Source organism: Eptatretus burgeri, chromosome 5, assembly GCF_056783735.1.
Source record: "Eptatretus burgeri isolate ZD-2024b chromosome 5, Ebu_testis_v1, whole genome shotgun sequence".
In the NCBI taxonomy this organism is placed as follows: domain Eukaryota; kingdom Metazoa; phylum Chordata; class Myxini; order Myxiniformes; family Myxinidae; genus Eptatretus; species Eptatretus burgeri.
In genome coordinates, this window is record NC_140965.1 from 40,699,785 (window position 1) to 40,721,403 (window position 21,619).

Genomic DNA, 21,619 nt, shown 5'->3' on the forward strand with positions numbered 1-21,619 from the left:
AAATAAATGGCCATAACTTGGGAACCCCTTGTCCGATTAATATCAAACCTTGAAAAGGCACATACTCAGGTCCCCAGCAATATACCTGGCAAGTTTCAATTAGATCGGACCAGTGGTTGTCGAGAAACAGCGGTCGCAGACACACATACAGACAGACAGACAGACAGACAGACACAGAGAGATTGCTGGAATTATAGATAGATTATTATTTAACCACGGGCCGAAGTTCTCCCGGTTTACGGCATTTCGTGACGTATACCCTTTCAGGAGTATCCTTCCCCTCCTACCCTCACCCAACCCAACTACCATGCAGTAAACATCCGTAAAAGACAAACAGCTCATTGTTACATGATGCTGTGCGGACCCCTGTTGGCTCTGGGAGGTTCGTCTGTGAGAGGTCAAGCATGCAGCTTCAGGAGCATCGTCTGTGTTCTCCGTCGAGTCGCCCATTCATTCAAACTTGTTCGTCCGGTACATACTCGAGTCACTTGTGGTGCTTCTTCACTGTTTGAGCTTCTGATGTGTGTGCCGATCACGGACACGAAACACTCATCGATTCTGCCAGTCGAGTTTAAAGGTCCACAGACACAGAAAATCATGTTGGGTTTAATGAATAGATACGGCTTCACTTAACATTTAATCGTTGTTCTTTTTCTTGAATAAATATCTTCAAACGAAGAGTTTCATGTTATTTGGCGCCCTTTTTCCGATCGATTGGCCACGCCCCTCCCATGACGTCATCTCGACCTCGGGTTCCCACAATATCTGGTAATACTTGCCGTACGAATCGATTGTTGGAATTGTGATATTTTCAAGTGACTCGTAATACAACTCGTACTCATAAACAATGAGTAGTTGGTTTTTATACCGACCGTGTATCAATGTGTGTGTGTGTGAGTGTGTGTGATCTCTTTTTGTGTAGTTCCATTGGAGCATTCTGATATGGAATGTAATACAGAAAAAAAAATCATCGTCATGATCTTCTGAGTTGATGAGGCGAGTGAACCACCAAAGAAGCCGGAATAATTCCGCTTTTTTAAACGCACGTCGTGTTGAGGTGTATAGAGCAGCTTAATAGGTCCTTCCACCAAGGCATGGCATTCTATTTACAAAATAAAAAAACCCCAAAAGAATGATAACATTGTAACAAATCGTATATTAATTAATACTAATAATGTGAACAACAATAATAATAACAAGGATAAATGTGTCCAAGAGTCGCGTCCTCAAGGCAAAAACAACAACTTCCGATATTTCGTCACGTGCCTTGATGGAGCCAATAGCGAGACCCGTCATGGAGGCTCCTGTTCATGACGAGAAAAATCGTGTATTTACGAAATTACAACACATTAAATGGAATAATCTTTAAATACTAACGTGAACTTTTCGAAACTTTAAAGCAAATGTCCGAATATATTTAAAACTTCATGATAGACGCTCTCAAAAGGCACCCACAATGCGAGGATGTGTACAGATGTTTAGTATTTAAGGAGATCCGGACCCTGTACATAAAAGAGTCGAGTCCTAAAGGTTTTGTAATAAGAATAAGAATAAGAATAAGAATAAGAATAAGAATAAGAATAAGAATAAGAACAACAACAACGATACGCTGCTAATAATGGGAGTATCATTTGGCAACATTAATAATAAAGAACGTGTAATCTTCGCCCTGTCCCAAGCACGTTTCGGCTCGGTGAAAAGGCAAGTCAACCGTCAGAGGGGCGGATTCCAAACAGTCTCAGGATTCCCCTTCTGATTCATGAAAATTATCCAATGAAATGCAAAAGGCCTTAGCTGGTCATGGGCCTGGAGTTTATTAAACACATCAGCGATGTCGCATCCAAACCGGATATATTCTGTATTTAAGAAACCTCGTGAAAAAAGGTAACGTGGCGAACAGCATAAAAGTCCCTGGCATTATTTATTTTTGTTTGTATTAGAGCCTCACGCCTCTGATAACGCCAGTAAACGCAAGAAGAAGAAGAAGAACCGAATGGTCCAGCAGTGCAGCAGGCAAGTGTGTTACAAAGCCGTGAAGACCAACGGGACCGCCAGTAAACAACAATCGAAAAAAGGGTTTGGAGTTTGGACTATATCAATGAGTACACTCCACATCATAATTTGGTCCGATCGCCCCGCCCAATTCGCCCTGCCCCGACTTGTCTCACCCAGGCAGCCTCAGCATGCTTTATCCGCCAGTTCGTACCATTTCTTCACCACGCCCCTTTCTGCTTGCTCCGCCCCTTTCTGCTTGCTCCGCCCCTTGCTGGTTGTTCCGCCCTCTGTTTCCTCGCTCCGCCTCTTCATGAACAGCATCTGCATTGAATTTACTGGTGAGTTAATTATAATCAATAACCCAAGTTCTCGAGAGAGATTATATTAATTTCCAAAAGATGAATACACCACTTCGTAAAACATCATGTCTATTTACGCATTCACTGTAATTATGAACGAAAACCTCAGATTTGTGACTTTCCTGAACTCGATACACCAGGAACATAACATTTGCGTGCTTTAGATATTATAGAGTCGGACATGAAAATAACTCACTGAAGATTGTGTGTTTCCAAACTACCTTCAGTACTTCACCTGAAGACTCGGGCCATGAAAAGTGAGCAATTCAATGCAGACGGGAGAATGAAACGTAATGAATGAGTAAATGTTTGTGATTACTTCAACGTCTAGCTTCAAAGAAATAAATTTTCTGAATGAGTGATCGTATTTTGGAGTTGACTGAAAGATTCAGCAAGCGAATGAATAAATGAATGAATGAATGAATGAATGAATGAATGAATGAATGAATGACAATGACTGACTGAATGACCGATGATTGAAAAAAAAAATCGAGGTGGTTCATCATGGCTGCTCCCTGAGGTGGATAGTTAAGTTAGGTCCGTGACACTTTATAGTCGGTACACTGCTTGGTGCGGCTCCATATCCCGGATCTGCTCTATCCCTACTGACGTCTACCCAGTGGCGGCCAGGGATCGAGCCAGCCGGTCCCTGCACCACTCTCATCTGTTACTGGAGCTGCAGGTACCCCGCTAGTCCAGTGTAGGCTCTCGTAGCTGTTGAGACAAACAAGGCCCAAGCTCCCCCCCCCACCCCCCATCTCTCCACCCCTGTTTTTTTTTCTTTCTTTGTCTCTTTGCGCCTGTCTTTCTGTATTTTCTATCTTTTTCTCATTTTAATCGTTCCTTTTTGTTTGCCTCTTTGCCTTGTCCTGACATTTGGTATCCATCTTCCTATTTCCTTCACTAAACTGGTCCGTCTAGCTTTCGTTAATCTGTATTTGCTGTCGTTTGCCACTTTCGTGTCTTTTTTTTTTGTCCTCTCACTCCATCCTCATTGTTGCAAGTATTTTGGGGGTTTCTACAGCTCGGTTGTTTGTGCTTCTTGGTGCTCAAGATGACGGCTATATGAACGTCGTGTCTGTAAAATGTCTTCGGGTTCATAAGATTGAGAAGAGCCAGCTCTTTTGCACACTGTGGAGTTGTTAAGATTCCTGATTCGTTGTGATGCAATACTTGGAACTGATTGTTCTGATTACCTTGAGCTTGATGGCCTGTCTAACATAAGGCACTGATTTTTGGCTTGTTTGCCCCCCCCCCAACACCCTGACGATGGTGCCTTCAGGCCACAGATATATTTGATTGGTTTGAGCTGGTAGTGGAGCCCACAGATGTGCACACTCACCTCTGACCTGTCTCGCCTGGGTTTGAATCCCGACCCAGCTCTAAACTAAACCTAGTGCTTCGTAGGCAGGGTGAGGCATCAATGTGTATGCAAACCCTCCTACGGACATTAAGCTGGCTGTCCCATCTGATGGTATTGCTTGACCTGACTTTAAAGATCCCCACGGTGTCCTTCACGAAGAGCACCTTGAACAAATTGCAAATTCATGCCCCTCATTTGAATGTGTCGGCTGGCTAGCCAGTTCGTTAAAAATACCTGGGCTAAAAATGTTCTCCGGCCAATTAGTAGTAGTAGTCGTAGTAGTAGTATACAGTATAAGCCTGGTGTTGGCTTAGTGGTTAGGGTGGCGGCTTGGGATCCTCGGGTCCTGAGTTCAAGCCCCGTCGGCCGCTGAATTAATACACCAGGGGGTTAACTCAGCCTGTCATCCTTCCGTGGTCGGCGAAATGAGTACCAGTTCCAGTGTGTGTACTGGTCGAGGGGCACTGCATCAGCGACACAATCGCGCTTCAAGAAATGATAGCTACCCCGGCAGCCAAGCTGCCATACGACCACCACCGTATACAGTACATTGTCTTGCTTTAAAAGCATGTTTCAGCGATGTTTACCGAATATAATACTTGATGTCTGTGTATTGCTGACATATCAATAGGAACTGTCACAACTCCACGTAATGCATTATATAGCTTGTGCTTGCGTCTGTGCCCACTCGTACATCCTTTTCTTATTGTTGCGGTTTTGTATCTTGATGACCTGTTTTGCCAGCTGTACAGTTTGCTAATGTTGTTTTCAAAGAGCGGAATGGCACAGCAGGGAAACTGGACAGAACTACTTTCTACATTGGATTCATCAGACCTGGAGACGGTAGAGAGGGTGCGAGAATTGTTGCAGAGCAGCTTGAGCAATGGTGTGTGTTTTGTTTATTTGCATGCTTTCATTGCCACAGCTTCAACTTGCACCATCGTGTCGAATGTCTCTGCCAGTCGATTTTACTTGCAAATGTTTCCTTTTGTTCCATTTGTTGCTTTTACCTCCAGAATTGCTTTTTTTTATGCGAGTGTCTCGGCAGCAGCACAAATGTCTCATGAAGCATGAATGTAAATTGAGTATTACTGTGCTTGAAACTCTCTTCATGTGGTATTAAAATTGACAAACTGAGGATTTTCCCAGTTGGAGTTGAGAAACTTGAACAAAATAAATGATGGCTTGAATGTCCTTGGGATCTCTCCCACTCTGCCATCTCTCCTGATGTTCAATATCTGTCCCCCAACTCCCCCCACCCCATTGTCAGTTGGTTCACCTTTTCACTTCCTTGAGCCTTTTTAGGAATGAGAAATGTAAATGTAAGGAAATGATAATAAAAAACCATTTATTTGATAAATGTTGGCCATGGATATGCTCACTGGGAGATGGCAGTATGGCTTGGACCTAGAGGTATGCGCACTCGCCTCTAAGCTGTCAAGCCAGGTTTTGAATCCCGGCCCAGCTAAAAACTGTCATCCTGGTGTTTTTACAGGCAAGGTGAGGCATCAATGTGTGTGCCGTCCCTCGGATGGCCGTTAAACTGGCGTCCCTTCTGCCAGCATTGATGGACGTTAAAGGATCCACTGTGTCCTCCGTGAAGAGTTAGGCGAGCTATCGCCAACAACATGAACAAATCCCAAATTCCTGCCCTAACTACTTATTCGAGTGTCAAGCCTGGCCAGCTGGTTCGTGAAAGACTTTAGCCAAAAACTTCCCCCAGCCAATCCCACAAGAACGTGGGAATAATTGGGGATGTCAAAAAAGAAGAAGAAGAAGAAGATTGATATGCTCACTGTATTAGAGTAATAGGGTTGCAGAATTCCTTTTTCGGAGATGCCAGAAGTTTCTTTCTTAAATATGTTGATATTTTCAACCATCTTTGTTGGAGGCCTTGTTTTTTGTTCCTTGTTTTTAATTTTTTTTTTTTTTTGTTTTTATTTGAAAGAGCGTGGGCCAGGCTTACTGAATTGCCTCCTGGATTATTACATAGCAAGCCAGTCGAAGGAAGCACTGAAAATGTTGAGTGCGGTTCGGGAACCACACGACAAGGTACCTGTTTTTGAGCAATGTTGCTGCACATTCCATAATATCTTGGTTAAAATGTAAGGGCCAAAATATATGCTGCTTGGTATCGTCATAGGGACGCTGCTTCTATAGGTAGCCATCTTTCAATATGTGATACCAGCTCTCATTACTTGTTATTCCTGTGCCTTTTTTGTGCTATCTATTAACTTTGTGTAATTTGACTGCTGAATGTTATGCAGGATACTATTTCTGATTGGTTGTTTGCCTTCTGCCATGGTTTTTCTTTTTCTTTTAAGGTCATACAGCTATGGGTTGAAATAATGGACTTTTAAAGTATTTTTTTAGTACTGGGTCTAAAGCTTGTGGAAGAGCTGCCGCACAAATTTCCTTCTCCTTCTCACCTTAATCCCAACAGTTAGGGTGGTGGCCACTCGGATCCACCTTTTCCATTTCCCTCTGTCCTCCATATCTTCCTCAATCCAAAGCTTTTCAATTCTTTCCACGACCTCCCTCCATGTTGATGTTGCTCCTCCTCTTCATCTTTTTTTTTTCCCTTCAATTATCTCATGCCATGCTTTTTAGGTCATCTCTTCGAGCATTACCTAATAATATGGGTGTCGATGTCCTTCGATCCGTGCATTCACAATGAAGAAGCGGGAGATCCGGTCATTAGTGATCCTGATGGAGGTTGATGAGGCGTACACGATGGTATGACTTTCGAGGTCACCGAAGGTCAAGGTCACGAGGCCTTTGAAGTTGCGAAAATGACGATTTTCAAAATCTATCTCCTCCTACATTTCTCAAGCAATCTTGAATTTGATTGTGGCATATGAATGTATGGGAGAATATCTAAATTTGGTCGGGCCGGATTTTCGATATTCGCTTTCGTTTTCGTGTTACGTGACTTCAAAGTTGGCAAAAAAATGCGAAAATGACGATTTTCAAAATCTATCTCCTCCTACATTTCTCAAGCGATCTTGAATTTGATTGTGGCATATGAATGTATGGGACAATATCTAAATTTGGTCAGGACGGATTTTCGAATTTCGCTTTCGTTTTCGCGTCACGTGACTTCAAAGTTTGCAAAAACTGCCCTACCTTCAGGAGGCTATATGTTCTCTACTGGGCATGGTAAAAGTTAGTGAATGGTGTCATTGCATAGCAGCTGACCTTGTCTTTCATGTCCATTTGAAAGAATACCGATATCTTCGAATACGTGCACGTCACGTGACTGAATTTTGCGAAAACTGCTTCATGTAGTTGCAAAATGACGATTTTCAAAATCTATCTCCTCCTACATTTCTTAAGTTATCTTGAATTTGATTGTGGCATATGAATCTATGGGACAATATCTAGATTTGGTCAGGCCAGATTTTCGATATTCGCTTTCGTTTTCGCGTCACGTGACTTCAAAGTTGGCCAAAAATCCCTCCTGACCTGAGAACACTACACCCTAGTAACAGGAACTCGTGCTTGTTTCTCGCAGAGATGACCGTCACTCCCGCACGGGTGTATTTTTTTTGAATTTCTCTTTATCCTCTTTCCTCATCACGTGTCCAAACCACCGCAACCTGATCTCTCTAATCCTTTTTGTCACACAACTTGAGCTCTCTTGCGTATCTACTCATTCATCAACTGCCCTCTTCATGATACCCTGAGCCTACACCGAAGCATTCCCATGCCCGTCCTCTCCAAAATAACGTATCTTCCCTTTTTCTCAAAGGCCATGTTTCTGCACCATACATTTATAACCAGTCTATTCACTGTCTTGTCGATTTTTTTTTTTAACCTTCACTTTTCTCGGTATCCTATTGCAGATAACTCAAATAACTAACCCCCTTTGGTTTTGTCCATGCTGCCTTCACTCTATCCTGGCTTTCTACATCACAACTTCCTCCCTCCTTCATGTGTGCACACACTTTTAGACAAATACATTATACAACGCTGGACTGCATTTCAGATAAACATCACCACTGAGCTTTGGGGAATTGATATCACTTCCCAGAGCACTATGGGTACCAGTTATTTATCTATTCTGACATTTATTTCACTCCAAATTCAGTGGGGCAATGAAGGAGTTTCCTCCCTTGCAAGGATGCCAACCTATGGAATTTATCTGTGCTTTATCCTTTAAGTGCTGAGCATCAAGAAAAGTAACAACATGTCTCATTTTACAATTCTTTTTTTTTTTTTTTTTTTTTGTAGAGTAGGCCAGGTTTGGACTAGAACCGCCGACCTCCCACACTCAGAGCAAACATTCTAACCCTTAGACTACCGACTTTAGTGCCACTTGGGATAAAATTCTATCTTCCCAGTCGGTAGTCTAATCCTAATCCTCATTTTAAAATAAAGAAATGACTAACATTTGTTTTATGCGCTAATATTGTATTAAATGCTTTGACGTCACCCTGTACAAACGTACAGGGTGAAATCACCATACTGTGCAGCCAATCATCGATCAATTTCATTAGGATTGATGTTTTCTTTCACCTGAAATCTCATAATTACTGTATTTCCTCTTCCGAATCTTTATCTCACCTGTGCCACGACTGTATGTTTATTTTTAGCAGGAAATGTGTGATTATGATTAATGGTTACAAATGCGACACGTTCCCTTAAAATAAAATAAAAATCTCCATAAATTACTCAGCTTATTTAAAAAACAAAAATCCAGCTCTAATTTGTACTTTTGACCAGTCAAAAAAGGGGTAATCTTTTTTTCCTCCAGAAAATCAAACAAAAGGCTTAAAGGCACATTTGTACCACCCTTATAATTTCAAACTTTTATATGTATTCTTTTGTTCATATAGCTTGTCTGCACAATTTTTTTTATCCTTCCTTATATTTACTCCTTCCATTAATTTTTTTTTATCTTCACCTGTGTAGCATCTACTGGAGCGGCTGAATGATTGCTTCGGCAGACCTGCTGCTCGATTGCCCAGCCTCTTGTTGCTTTGGCACCTCATGCACAAGCAGCCATCATGGATCCACAAACTACCGAGAGCACCTGTGTTCCCCTCCTTCCTTAAGTTACTCAAGGTCTGTCTGTGCAAGTGCTTGGCTTCTGATATAGACAATGCAAGAAAGGCAGATAAGTGGAATTTACTTTTAATTTTAATTTTTCGAAGTATAACTTTCTCCAGGATAGACGTTGAGTGGAAACTTGAAACCTAACTGATATGCACAGAATTTTGAGTGAAAACTTTAGAAGTTTAATGTGCAATAGATATCTATAAAATTTAATTTGACACTTCTTGGTGCAAAGGAAACTAAACTAACATCCCAGAGTAGGTCTGTTCATTGTCCTGTTCTGAGCATATAGCTCATGATGCTGGGATCCCAGGTTCGAATCACATATACTATGTTGAATTGTCTAATGTCGTGATAATTCATGTAAAAGTACAATGACGCTTCCTCGTGCTGCTGTTCTACGTATGATATGTATTCATTCATGTGACAGATGCCACTTGTTGCTAACACGTCATGTGGCAATTGCCATTATGGGACTCCATCTGTGACTCGTTCCTTAATCAAGTTGGGGGTTTAATTCGTTTTTTAACTGAACGTAACTTGGCTTGGTCACAAGTAAATGATTTTGCGGTATGCCATCCTGATGAGCCCAAGTAAGGGCGAAACTTGGTTGGCGGCTCTGCATTCATTTACTTGTAACCATTTAATCTCAGTATTTAAAGATCGCGTAACCCTGCGGAAGCCATCCTAGATTTGAGGTGAAATGGCTGTTTGCATTTGTGTGTGACATCAGCGTCATGTCGTAATAAATATTTGGATTTTAAATTGTCAAGTTGGCATTATTGCTGGTTAAATTTTTTTTTTAAATCCAGCTGTCTCAATGACCTTTTAGGGAAAGGATGATCTTCCTGTCATGCCTGGTTAGTCTACATGTGATGCTAGATTAATTCGTAATCGGACTCCAATGAACAAGATGGGATCGCTTGCGACTGCAACAGCCCCCCACAACCCAGAGAGCACTAACACCTCAGAGAAAATGGGGGAAGTGCAGTTTTGCATTTAATTGTGGGGAATATCCTTACATTAGTTCTAAATCAAGAATATCATTTGTGCTGTCATGGAGGGCCTATCAAGAATGAGAAAATGTATCACCATCTCCCAAATGAGTTGCAGTTGGTAATTACAACAGCCTATATTGACCAATTAAAGTGATTATAGTAGGGTAAAAAGTCGAACTAAGCCTACATCAGTTGCAAGTGAAAATGTAAGGTTGTGACATCATCACTGCCCATTAATGTCTATCCATCTCTGATGTGCATGAAGGGCCTGTTCAAAGGGAATGTTGAGGACATGAATCTTTGAAGAGGAATCTTACCTTGTGAAAGAAAGAAGCCTGCCTGGCATGCATAATATGACTGAATGTTAGTACTATTAACCTTTCCGATTATTCTGACCATCTTGTGGGGTTAGCCAGGGAAAGCTTTTGGCAATGTTCTTTCACCATCTCGTTGGCGAAGCTTAAGCTTTGATTGCAGTCGATTTGGGCAGGAATTTGCTCGGTGCACTAGCAGTAAATTAACTAGTCTTCGTGAAAGACACAATTGGATCTTTATTTTCACCAGATTGCATTCGCACACGTTGTACTTGGCTTACCATTTATCGAAAGGCCAGCACACTTTGTGATGCAACCAACGCCCTGCCTGCAAAGTACCAATCCAACAGTCTCTAATTGAGTTTAGTATCAAACCCAGACTAGACTGCTCAAAGGTAAATGCATTAGTTCTCCATTTAATCTCGTCAAAAAAACATGTTCAATGTGATCATTAAGCAAATACAGCTTCAGTTGATGAAGAATGGTCAAAGTGCAGCACTTGAATATATGAAGGATCATTCAAATGTGTTTATATGCAAAGAGAAAAGCAAACTTATTCTCATCGTCGTCACAAAATTAACATTTTGGCACACATGGCCTGTATAATCCCTGCTCAAATTAAGGTCTGAGCATGTATGCCCTGCACAGTACCTGATTACAACGCAGCAGTGGCTGAAACTGATTTTGAGTTTGTTTTGCCCCAAAAACAGCAAACGGTTTTATTTTCCTTCCATACTGTGATTCGTACAAATTTTGTGTGGTTGAACAACTACATTTGGCATTCTATGTATAATCCTTTAGCCTTTCATTTATCTTTCAGATGTTTGGCACGTAGTGGTTGGGGTGTGGAGATGAGAGAGAGAGAGATAACATGGCATTGAGCAAGGGAAGAGCTAGGACTCCAAGAATGCACATGAAAAGTTTTCCATGAACCTGAGTTTGGGTTGAAAATGAATGGAATAATTGCATCCAAAGATTTGACCATAAATTGATACACTTTAAAAATTATTAGGATTTGGGGATGATTAGACGTGATTACGAAGTTTGAGTTTCAGGAATAGAATGGAAAATTGTTTGAGTGTCCCCCTTCATGGGATCATGTTTAAAGATCATGTGAGTTCTCAATTCTTTTAATTTTATGTTTTTTTCTTTTTTTTTTCTTTTTTTTTTTTTTTGCAATCATTCTTGGTTAACAGTTCCTTTGAACTTGGCTGACTCTCCTACTTAGATGGAGATTAAAAAAAGATCACACTGATGAATCCGTGGATTTATGGAAGAGCTCAGGCACTTGAAACTATTGAAACGACCTTGGTGTGACATGCGTCTGTGCACAGACCGATACAGATGTGGTGGTGTTGACGACTGGTGTGCTGGTGCTGTCTACTCTCCTGCCCATGATTCCTCAATCGATCAAGAATTGTCTATATGATATATTTGACATTTTTAGTCGCCTTGCCTCCTGGGGTATCAAAAACCCAGGTGAGATTTGCACTTAGATTTTTAAAAGGAGGACTGTAAAGCTATTCATGCCTATTGGCATTTTCCTCAACTTTAACCTTGCTTCGTACAAACTGGACAGGAGTAAAGTGGGGAATTGCTCACCCATGCACATGCATTCTGCTGTATGTGTGGTCAGTCTATACATGATGCAAATTTAATATAAAGCTTGTGTGGGGGCAGGGAGGGGGAGGTGGTAAGGGGGGTTTGAACCATAGATTAAGGACTTGTGGATAAGTGGGGCACTCATTGAGTCGTTATTGGTGCCTTCTCATTTCTTCACGCTGTCTATATTTGAGGCGGTGCATAGTTGGTTTGGAGCCACAGAGTGCTAATGTCGCTGCCTTGGGTAGTGGGTGTGTAAAGAATGGTGGGGCGAGCCCATGAGAATGGGATCCTTAGTTGTGCTCTTGATCTCTGCTCTGTGCTCTGTTGTCTTGCGTGGCTGATCTCATCAATGGCAGCGTTATTCGAGCTCTACCTGGACGTTCTTACAATCTGCTGCCACTTGCGACTGACCAGGGCCTTCCATTACCTTCCTGCTCTTTTGATTTAACTTGGCTTTTGTGTGAATGGTCCTTGAGTGTGTGGTCCTTTCAGGGATTTGGTTAAGTATTGTGTTTATTCACCATGTGTTCTTTCTGGGATTCCTGTACTTGATGTCATCTCTTAATCAATTTATATTTATTTTTTAAAGCCTCAGCATTTAAATGGACATGGACAATCCTCATGGGTTGGCATCCACGGGGAGGAAGAAATTCCTCCTAAGGAAAATACCCGCTGAGTGTGATTGGGGGAAAAAAAAACAAACAAAAAAAAACCTGTGACATCACTGGTACGCAGAATACCCCGGTTATTGAAAGCACTTCCCCCAATCTTAGTGTGTGCATGCATTTGAATTGCCCTCTATAATTATACTTCAGAACCCTTTAGAATTCACTATGGTGGGTGAGAAAAGTTGTTCTTCTTCATTTTTGATGGATGAAAGGAAGGACAGAGCCAAATATTGAAGCGGCTTCACCACTTAAAAGTTGGAAGTTAGCCAAACTAAAATTGGATTTTTAGCTGAAAATTACTTTGAAGATGCTTGTAGTCCTCAAAAGGTTAAAGGTGACACTTCACTTTGCTGTCTTCACAAGATTGTGAAGAAAGCGTGTGGTGAGTATCTCGCCTCTCTCCGAGTCGCATGGGCTAGTTATGTATCCAAGTGAGATGGGTGGTGGGGAACCAAACAAACCCCAAAACAGTCACACGTGCAATGGAAAACAATTTCCACTATTGATGAAAATATGTTCCTCATTATATCTGCCACTGAAGGTAGAAGGAGGTGATGTTTTCACCCATTTTTGTGCAGGATATCTAAAAAACGTAGTGGATGGATTCTGATAAAATTTGTTGGGCAGCATGTGTGTGACGAGGACGAACTGATTAGATTTTGGTGAAGAGTTGGATCCGGCTATATATATATATATATATATATATATATATATATATATATATATATATATATATATATATATATATATATATATATATGTGATTCTTCACCATTTGAGAGATAGGGCTGAACTGATACATAGCAAGATACCTCAAAAAGTTGTGAATCAATTGAGACAAAACTTGGTGGACAGGTTGGGTATGTGACTAGGATGAATTGATTCGATTGTGGTGAAGATCCGAATCGAGATCTGGATACGAGAATTTTTATTTTTAATTGTTAAAGTGATTCTTCAATCTTGAGAGGTGGGGCCAAAAATGATATACTTCATGGCATGATATTTCAAAAAACTTATTGGGCCCAATGTGTTCTCGTGGATCGGGTACTACGTGGTGAAGTTGTGTGTTCTACCGAGTGCCCTTTATTTCATTGTTTTTTTTTTACACCATCTATTGAAATGAGATGCAGACATGCATGATTGAGCAGTGTCTCACTGTATTTGTTTAAGTTGTATTTATTTTGGGTTCGGTCATTAATTGTATGTCCTCTCTTCATCTCTTGCTGTTTATCAGAATTAAAAAAAAAAAAAAATACAATCATTGTAATTTAACGTGTCACTCTCACAACTCGCATTTTTTTTTTTGGCTTCCACCCCCTCCCCCCCACGAAATTAAACGTTTGGCTGTTTCTCTCTCTATCTGTCTGTGCAACACCATAACCTAATCTGCTGTTTTCTTATCACTCTCCCCAGCAGGACAGGTGCCAGATGTGTGCTTGGTACACCTGCATGCTGGAGTGTACACACTTTTCCACAGGCTTTATGGCATGTACCCCTGCAACTTCCTTTCTTATCTGCGTGCCCACTATGGCATGCGTGAAAATTGTGCTCTCTTTCAAGAAGTCGTGTTGGTAAGATATTCCAGTTTCCTTATCCCCATGCTTTTTTTGAAAAAAATCAAAAAAATCAGGGGGATATTGTAATCGCTCTGTCTGTCCGTCACACTATCTCCAAAACGGTTGCGTAGAAATTCACCAAACTTGGTGGTTATGATCAGCAATGTCAAGAAGGTGCAAATCATTTTGGCCCCACCCTCCTGTGGTGGAATCAAAAGGTCAGATACCAAAAATGCAACTACGGGCACAATTTTTAATGTTTGAAAATGTGCCCGCAATTGCATATGTATATGCAATCAACATTGGTGGACGCATGAAATATGAAATGATATTTTGGATTTGACCCCCGGTTCATGCCACATTGGGTGGGGTCTGAGGGTCACAGGTAAAAATGGAGAAAAGATTTCGCTCAAAATTTGATATTTGGTCATTCCTGCTGGATCTCTTTTGCCATATTTCAGATTTGCGATGGCGTACCATCGACTTCTCTCCGGTTTAAATTGCACGGACCTCTTTGCAGAATTTCAAACTTGGAACTCTCATCATGATGCATTTTAGCTTCGAATCATCTATTCAATGATGCATTTGTCTGTCAATAAAGGAGCCATCAATCTACAAAGTACACAAAATTGTATAGATTTTGATATTCGTCTTCCCTTTTCTCCACTCCTCTCGACAATATTTCTCTTGTTCCATAATTTTCCCCAGATTCCTGCTCTGTTTTTTTTCTCAGTTTTATTTGTGAAATTTGTCATCCTTTCCTCTTGTTGTGTTGTTCGTCTTTCGGCTGCTCCCGTTGGGGGTCGCCACAGCGGATCATCCGTTATGATCCGCATACTGATTTGGCATAGGTTTTTACGCCGGATGCCCTTCCTGACGCAACCCTGTTCGCCTCTTATGACACAGGGATAAGGATTGGGTTTCGCCATGATTCTGGGCTGCCCTACACCCTCTCATAGCACGGCCCAGTGCAGAGCTCCCGTCCTCAAGCGATTCTCCTAGTAGCCGGATTACAGGCGCACGCCACTACGCCCAGTTCATCTTTTCCTCTTGTGTACATGATATATGTAGAAGGCCATAAACTTGATGTGCATGGTAATTATGCACTTATTAACCTCCGCCATCGAAGATCGGAGGTTACTGTTTTCACCCCTTTCTGTTTGTTTGTTTGTTTGTTTGTTTGTGAACAGTATTACGGAAAAACTCCTCGAGGGATTTCGACGAAACTTGGTGGGGGGGTTAGGTATGGTCCAAGGATAATGCCATTAGATTTTGGACTTGGTCCCCCCCCAAAAAAAAAAAATTGTGAGAATTTTTTTTTTTTGCATTTCTACATGTTTTTAGTGATTTCCAAACCCCCCAAAAAAATTGTTCGAGAAATAAAAAGTTTTTGCAACTTTTTTTTTCTAAATTTCGATTTCTTTTTTTTTGCATTTCTACGTTTTAAGTGATTTCCAACCCCCCCCCCCCCAAAAAAAAAATGTTGGAGAAAAGAACTATAACTGTCAGCACTGTTGACATCATATTTAATGAATAAGATATAAGGTTCACTTGAGTGACCCAGCAGTATTGGCGGCGGAGGTTTTGCACTCTCCCGAGTGCTCCCCCTCTTGTTTTGTTTTGTGTTTGTTATGGTAACATTCTCAGGATATTTTATAGCTCATTGGAATTTGATACTGTTGTTTAATTTATGACTATGCTTACACAATTTATCGTTTTCTCGTGGTGATTTTACTAAACATTTTCTAATTGTTCTTTACACCAAAATTTCCCCACTCAACAGCCCATGTTGGAGCGCGTCCGGGTCCATCCTGAGCTCGTGACCGGTACAAAAGAGTACGAGATGGATGCCAGCAAGTGAGCTGACTAATTCATTCAAATACTGTGATTGCATCTGGGATGTGTACTGTATTTTCCGGTGGATAAACTACACTTTTTTATCGGCAAAAAAGGTAAAAGTTGGAGGTGTGGTTAATACATGGGTATAGAAAAAAAATCAGCGGTTAATACACAGGTATCGAAAAAAAAAAATAGTCTGAAAAAGATTGATGCTGAATTTCAATTGCATTCCAAATGAACACTTTTTTTTCAGCAGTCTGAACTGCTGTTAAGCTCAATTCCACAATTTTAAATTTTGAAAATCTGTTCAGGTTAAGAGTTTGTACAGTGTTTTATCAACCGTGTGTGGAAATTAAAGTCACGCTTTGAAATGTCTGGAGATGCCCGGAGACACCCACATTTGAGGTGTGTGGCGTATATAGAGCCATATATACACCATTAAACAAAAAGGAAGAACAACACCTGGTCTTGCATCAAAAGAAGAATTATTCACAATAGCTAGAGTCTAATAACAGAGCACCCACAGCAAATTAGCTTGCGTGTAAATTTACGTCCATCCGACAACAGGCCGGGGGTGGTCACATGACCCTCAAGAAGGGCCGCTTTCTGCTTCGTGAGTGCCTCGGCTTACTTCACCAGATTACGTCATGTATCATCCATTTTATCTATCAAGGTGTCAAGGCTCCCATTCACCACAGCGTTCAAACTCTTCAGCTGCTGGTCTACAGAAGAGTTTGGGAACCAGAAAGCTGGGAGGCGATTCGGCATGGATGAGTCCGTCATCCGACGCTGGTGAACAAGCAACGCAATGATGGAGAAGATGCTGAGGAAGAAGAAGTCACCGAAGTGGCCATGGCTCGAGGAGCGTCTTGTCGCTTGGGTCGGGAAGAAGAGAGCAGAGGTTTACACCATCTCAACACTTGTTCTCAAGCTTAAGGCGAGTGGCTTGGCTGAAGAGAATGACATTGGAGACTTCACGGCCAGCCCGTCGTGGGCCGACAGGTTCATGGCACGCCATAAACCATCGGTTCTACCCCACACACACATATCTCCCAACATCTACCTGATATAGCTGATAAGATGACGTGCTTCCGGTCCTACATAGTCAAGCTTCGCCGAGAGCATGAATATCCCCTCGGTAGGATCGGGAATGTTGACCAGCCCCCCCCTAACTTTCGACATACCGAGAGGGATCACCATCACAGTGAAGGGGGAGCGCAATTTGACAATACTACTGGTCACAAGAAGTAGCGATTCACCGTCATGCTCGTCTGCACCACAGTTGGTGGCTAGCTTCCCCCGTATGTTGTGTTCAAGAGGAATACACTGCCCAAAGGCAACTTTCCAGCCGGCGTCATTGTTCGTCGCAGCAGAAGGGTTGGATAGACGAGGGACTGCTCCAGAACTGGGTGTGCATAGTCTGGAGTAGTAGGCCGGATGGTGGTCTCTGCCGACGACGAAGCATGCTAGTCCTGGATGCTTTCAGTTGTCACAAGACTGACGACACCAAAGTGCTGCTCCGTCGGACCAACACCGATCTCGTCATCATCCCAGGTGGGATGACATCGCTTCTGCAGCCCCTCGATGTGTCCATCAATAAGCCGTTCAAGGAGAGGCGACGTCGCTGCTGATCCGACTGGATAATGAGTGGGGAGAAGACCTGCACCAAGAGCAGGAGGATGAGGAAGGTCGACCTTCCGATCTGCGGCTGGATCGTCGGCCTGGATACCGTCGGACATCAAGCGAGCATTTCTGAAATGTTGCATCTCCAACAACATGGATGACATCATTTGGCAGTTGGAGGCTGCAAATGACGGTGACAGAGACGGGTACTTTCTCTCCCATGATTCGGACAAGGAGTTACGTTTCGTCTTCAACGAGGAAAGCATTGATGAGGATTTCCTTGGGTTTAGCTGAAAAGCTTCATCAAACCCAAACGGCCCTTTTTAGGGCCACAAATCCACAAGAAATATGTATGATTCTGGTATTTATCTGTTTTTCTTCTTTTTTTATAGTAACAAAAAAAAAATCCTCTTTGAAATGTTAAAAAATAAGAAAGAATAATACAAGCCGGTAGGCAGCCATGGGTCGCCGAGCATCCGATGACCTTTGACCCCTGATCTGAGTTAATCTAGTACTAAGTACTTACGAAATTGCAATCGAATCGGTTAACCCGTGTATGAGCAAGGGGGCTTTGAATGGTCATTTTGCCCGAACAATGCACTCATTGACCTTTGACCCCTGACCGAGCCGAGATAGGTCAATATGTCCTGAAGCAAAGTTGTAGTACTCATTGAGTACTATGTACCTATGAACTTTCATTCGTATCGGTTAATTCGTGTAGGAGCAAGGGTGCCATGAATGGTAATTTCACCCGAAAAATGCAATTATTGACCTCTGACCCCTGACCTACTCGAGATAGGTCATTATGCAAATGAGCAAAGTTGTAGTACTCATTACGGTCTATAAGCATGTAAAGATTAATTCGGTTCAACCGTCTTGGAGCTAGTGTACTTTGAATTTTCAGCGGGAATGCTCAATGGCCCTCGGACACCCAAGTTGAGAGGGTTACCATTTGGAAACTATGATGCAGAAAAAAATGGACGTCATATAGCAGATAGAGAATCACCTTAAGATTATGCATACCAAATCTCATCGAGTTCCATCTACTGATAACTACTCGGTATCAATTTAAATGAAAAGTATCGGAAATCCCCAAACTTCGAGGGGGTGCTGTGGGTGAACAAAGATATAAATCGAAAATCCGGCTCGATCGTTTGTGCACAATGTATTCCACATGATTAGTGTGAATTTTCTTGACCATCTGACCATAACCCTAGGAGGAGTAGCATTTGGCATGAAGGGACCTTCAGTTCTCGCATATTATCGATTTTTACACTAATTGACCTTTGACCCCTGAACTATGTCCTGAGGCAAAGTTGTAGTATTCATTGAGTACCATGAAGCTGCAAAGTTTCATTCGTATTGATGCACTCACCTGGTTGCTAGGGGGCCTTCAATTTTCGCGCATACCCTAATTGTAGGGGGCGCTGCGGGTAAACTATTCCATATATCACAAAAACCGGAATATATTTGATAGAGCATCACCTGTAGATCATTCGTGCCAAATTTCATAACCCTACGTGGGATAATGGCTTTCGGAATTGATTTCGCGTGAACGGTACCGATTTTGAAGGTTTTTCAGTTGTTGCTTGGGAATCAAAGCGTCCCTAGCAACCATCACAATTTCCAAAGCACTAGGTCATAAGATGTACCTACCACCCGAGTTTGGTCAACATCGGCCCACGTTTACTACCAATTATGCTGATGACAAACGAATATCCAAACAAGCACAGAATTACTGACAATAAGGGTCACCTATTTTGGCGACCCAAAAAACTTCTTGGTATCCTCTCCTCTATCTTAACTTCTTGAAAATGAAAATAAGAGTGTTAGACAAAATTAAGCGGACGTGGGAGTAAGCATGTTGATACCCCCCGTCACTTTGTTCCTTACAAAGTTAATGTACAAATGTATTTAGATGTAGATCAGAAAATAAAATGATCAATATATTCATTTATTTTGAGGGTGAAAAATGAGTGCGATTTTATACACCGGATAATATGGTACTGTAAGCTTTTCAACTCTGTCGTGTCCATTTTTTGTGCCTTTATGTGATGCTTTGTGATGAACAGGTGGTAGCTCCCAAGAGCATAGTCTTCTTATTGTTTGTATATGAGGACGATGTGTTGTGTGTGGAGACTTTATCGACAGAGGTATTAAAAAAAATCTTTGGTTGGACTTTTTAATTATATTTGGATTGTGAATGGGAGGAAGCATGAGGCTTGAAGCAAAAAACAAATGGGTGTTTTCGATGTGGTTCCATTTGGATTTGGTGTACTTCTGCCTTTTTGTAAAATTTTCTCTTTTTTTTTATGCCTTAGGCTTAGTCGATCTATGGAGCAAATTCCAGCTTAGTTGAGAGACTTTGATACACCACTCTTGTAAAAACTTTTGATAAGATAAATAGCATTTGTTCATTGTCTGTCTTGCTGCAGTATTCCATGGAGCAATACACATTTGTTCCTGATGGTACAAAGTCTCGCTTGCACAATCTTCCTTTGAACTTTGCAACCCTATCTCCATCTTCATAATCTTTGCTTGGAAGCACATCTCTTTGCCATTTTACACACTTTTTTTTCTGCTGCTGGCATCTTTCTTTCAACCACCTTGAGTTTGCGGCAATTTTATTTTGTCCTGAGTTGTAGAAGGTGGGTCCGGTTCCACAGACTGGAGAAGCGAGGAACAAAAGAGTTGAGGTGTACAGTCTACCTGGATTTTATATGTTTAAGCAGGACGAGTTTACTGCAAGAATGCTTGCTTTTTCGATTTGCTGGGGAGGGTTTGAGGATTGAGAGAGCAGAGGGAGCAATACCTGAGTTGTCCGTTAAAAATAGAGAGATCACTGAAGCCAGACCATGTGACCTATTAATTATTCGTGAACACCCAAGACTTGGAGAACATGTGGGTGAAACTTCACCTCGATCTGTCAAACCGTTCTGGGGAAGATTTTCTTTTTTTTTCTCACCTCCACCAGCAAAGGTGAAGGAGGTTGTTTTCACCCCTCTCTGTCTGTCTGTGTGCAGGATATCTCAAAAACTTGTGGACGGATTTGGACGAAACTTGGTGGATACGTTGCATGTGCGGCAAGGACGAGTTGATTCGTTTTTTTTAAAATTTTATTTTTTAAGAACTGGATACAATAATTATTTAATTTTTCTCAGTGATTCTTCACTCGTGAGAGGTCAGATCAGGTTTGGAGCATGCGCCAGAGCAGCACGTCGCTGCGTCCACTTTCCGCCGGTACTCCAAGGGCCTCCGTCTGGCCATCCCCCAGGCAGATGCCTGGGCCATCCCCATCTCCTTGAGGTGCCGATCAACCACGAGGCACGTGGTCGGCTCATTGGCCACCTCCACTCAGGAGACTCCCTCGCTGAGAGAATCTGGTGAGCAGGATAAGCGTCAGGAAAACGAGCCACATGTCCATGCAGCCGCAGATGACTCTCACGGACAATGCAGGTAACAAATCTCATTTGAGTCTCTCTCAGCAACCACTCGTTGGACGCAGTCCGACCAGCGATATCCAAGGATTCTCTGAAGAGACCTGGTACCAAAGGAATTAAGTCTCCGTCTGAGATCCTTGGTCAGAGTCCAAGTCTCGCATCCATAGAGCAAGACTGGAAGCACCAAGTACCTGAAGACTCGGACTTTCGTCCTCCCGCACAAGTACCGGTAGTGCCACACTCCATTATCCGGTGAATCCATGACTCCCCAGGCCCGACCCAGATGTCTATTGACCTCTGACTCACAGCCAGCAGAGACATGAATATCACTACCAAGGTAAGTGAATCTCTCCACGACCTCAACATCCTCACCACAAACAGGCACAGACAGGACAGCAGCATCCAAGATGTCATTGAAAGGCTGGATCTTAGTTTTGACCCAGGAAACCCGTAATCCCGGCGGCTCCGACTCCTCATTCAGCACCTCGAGGGCCCCCAAAAGGATTTCTAAAGTCTCTGCAAAGATGACTGCATCATCTGTGAAATCAAGGTCAGAGATCTTGACATTCCCAAACGATGCACCGCAGCTTGATCTCTCCGACATCCTCCCTAGAATCCAGTCCATACAAGTGCTGAAAAGTGTGGGGGCCAATACACACCCTTGACGAACTCCAGTAACAACTGGAAATTTGTCAGAGATGGTACCACCACATCTCACAGCACTCTCAGTACCAAAGTAGATTTCAGACATCAGATCGATCAGTTTTGGTGCTGCCTCACGAAGACCAAGAATCCTACAGA

The 21,619-nt window shown here is 42.2% G+C and overlaps 1 protein-coding gene across 5 annotated transcripts in view; it reads left to right on the forward strand.

Annotated features, from left to right (window-relative positions):
- The first annotated feature begins 2,310 nt into the window (after positions 1 to 2,310).
- The window catches only part of TSC1 (TSC complex subunit 1), a 105,834-nt gene continuing 86,525 nt past the window's right edge, over positions 2,311 to 21,619 (forward strand). Inside the window, exons 1-7 of one of the 5 annotated variants that reach the window (XM_085881580.1) lie at positions 2,311 to 2,333; positions 4,492 to 4,603; positions 5,666 to 5,769; positions 8,632 to 8,784; positions 11,422 to 11,566; positions 13,774 to 13,931; positions 15,700 to 15,773. In XM_085881580.1, coding sequence (XP_085737706.1) covers positions 4,498 to 4,603; positions 5,666 to 5,769; positions 8,632 to 8,784; positions 11,422 to 11,566; positions 13,774 to 13,931; positions 15,700 to 15,773 — 740 coding nt within the window. In that variant the 5' untranslated portion in view covers positions 2,311 to 2,333; positions 4,492 to 4,497. Of the gene's footprint in view, positions 2,334 to 2,824; positions 3,037 to 3,144; positions 3,358 to 4,491; positions 4,604 to 5,665; positions 5,770 to 8,631; positions 8,785 to 11,421; positions 11,567 to 13,773; positions 13,932 to 15,699; positions 15,774 to 21,619 lie in introns of those variants that run through there. The other 4 variants (XM_085881582.1, XM_085881578.1, XM_085881581.1 and 1 more) reach the window with 4 other exon arrangements.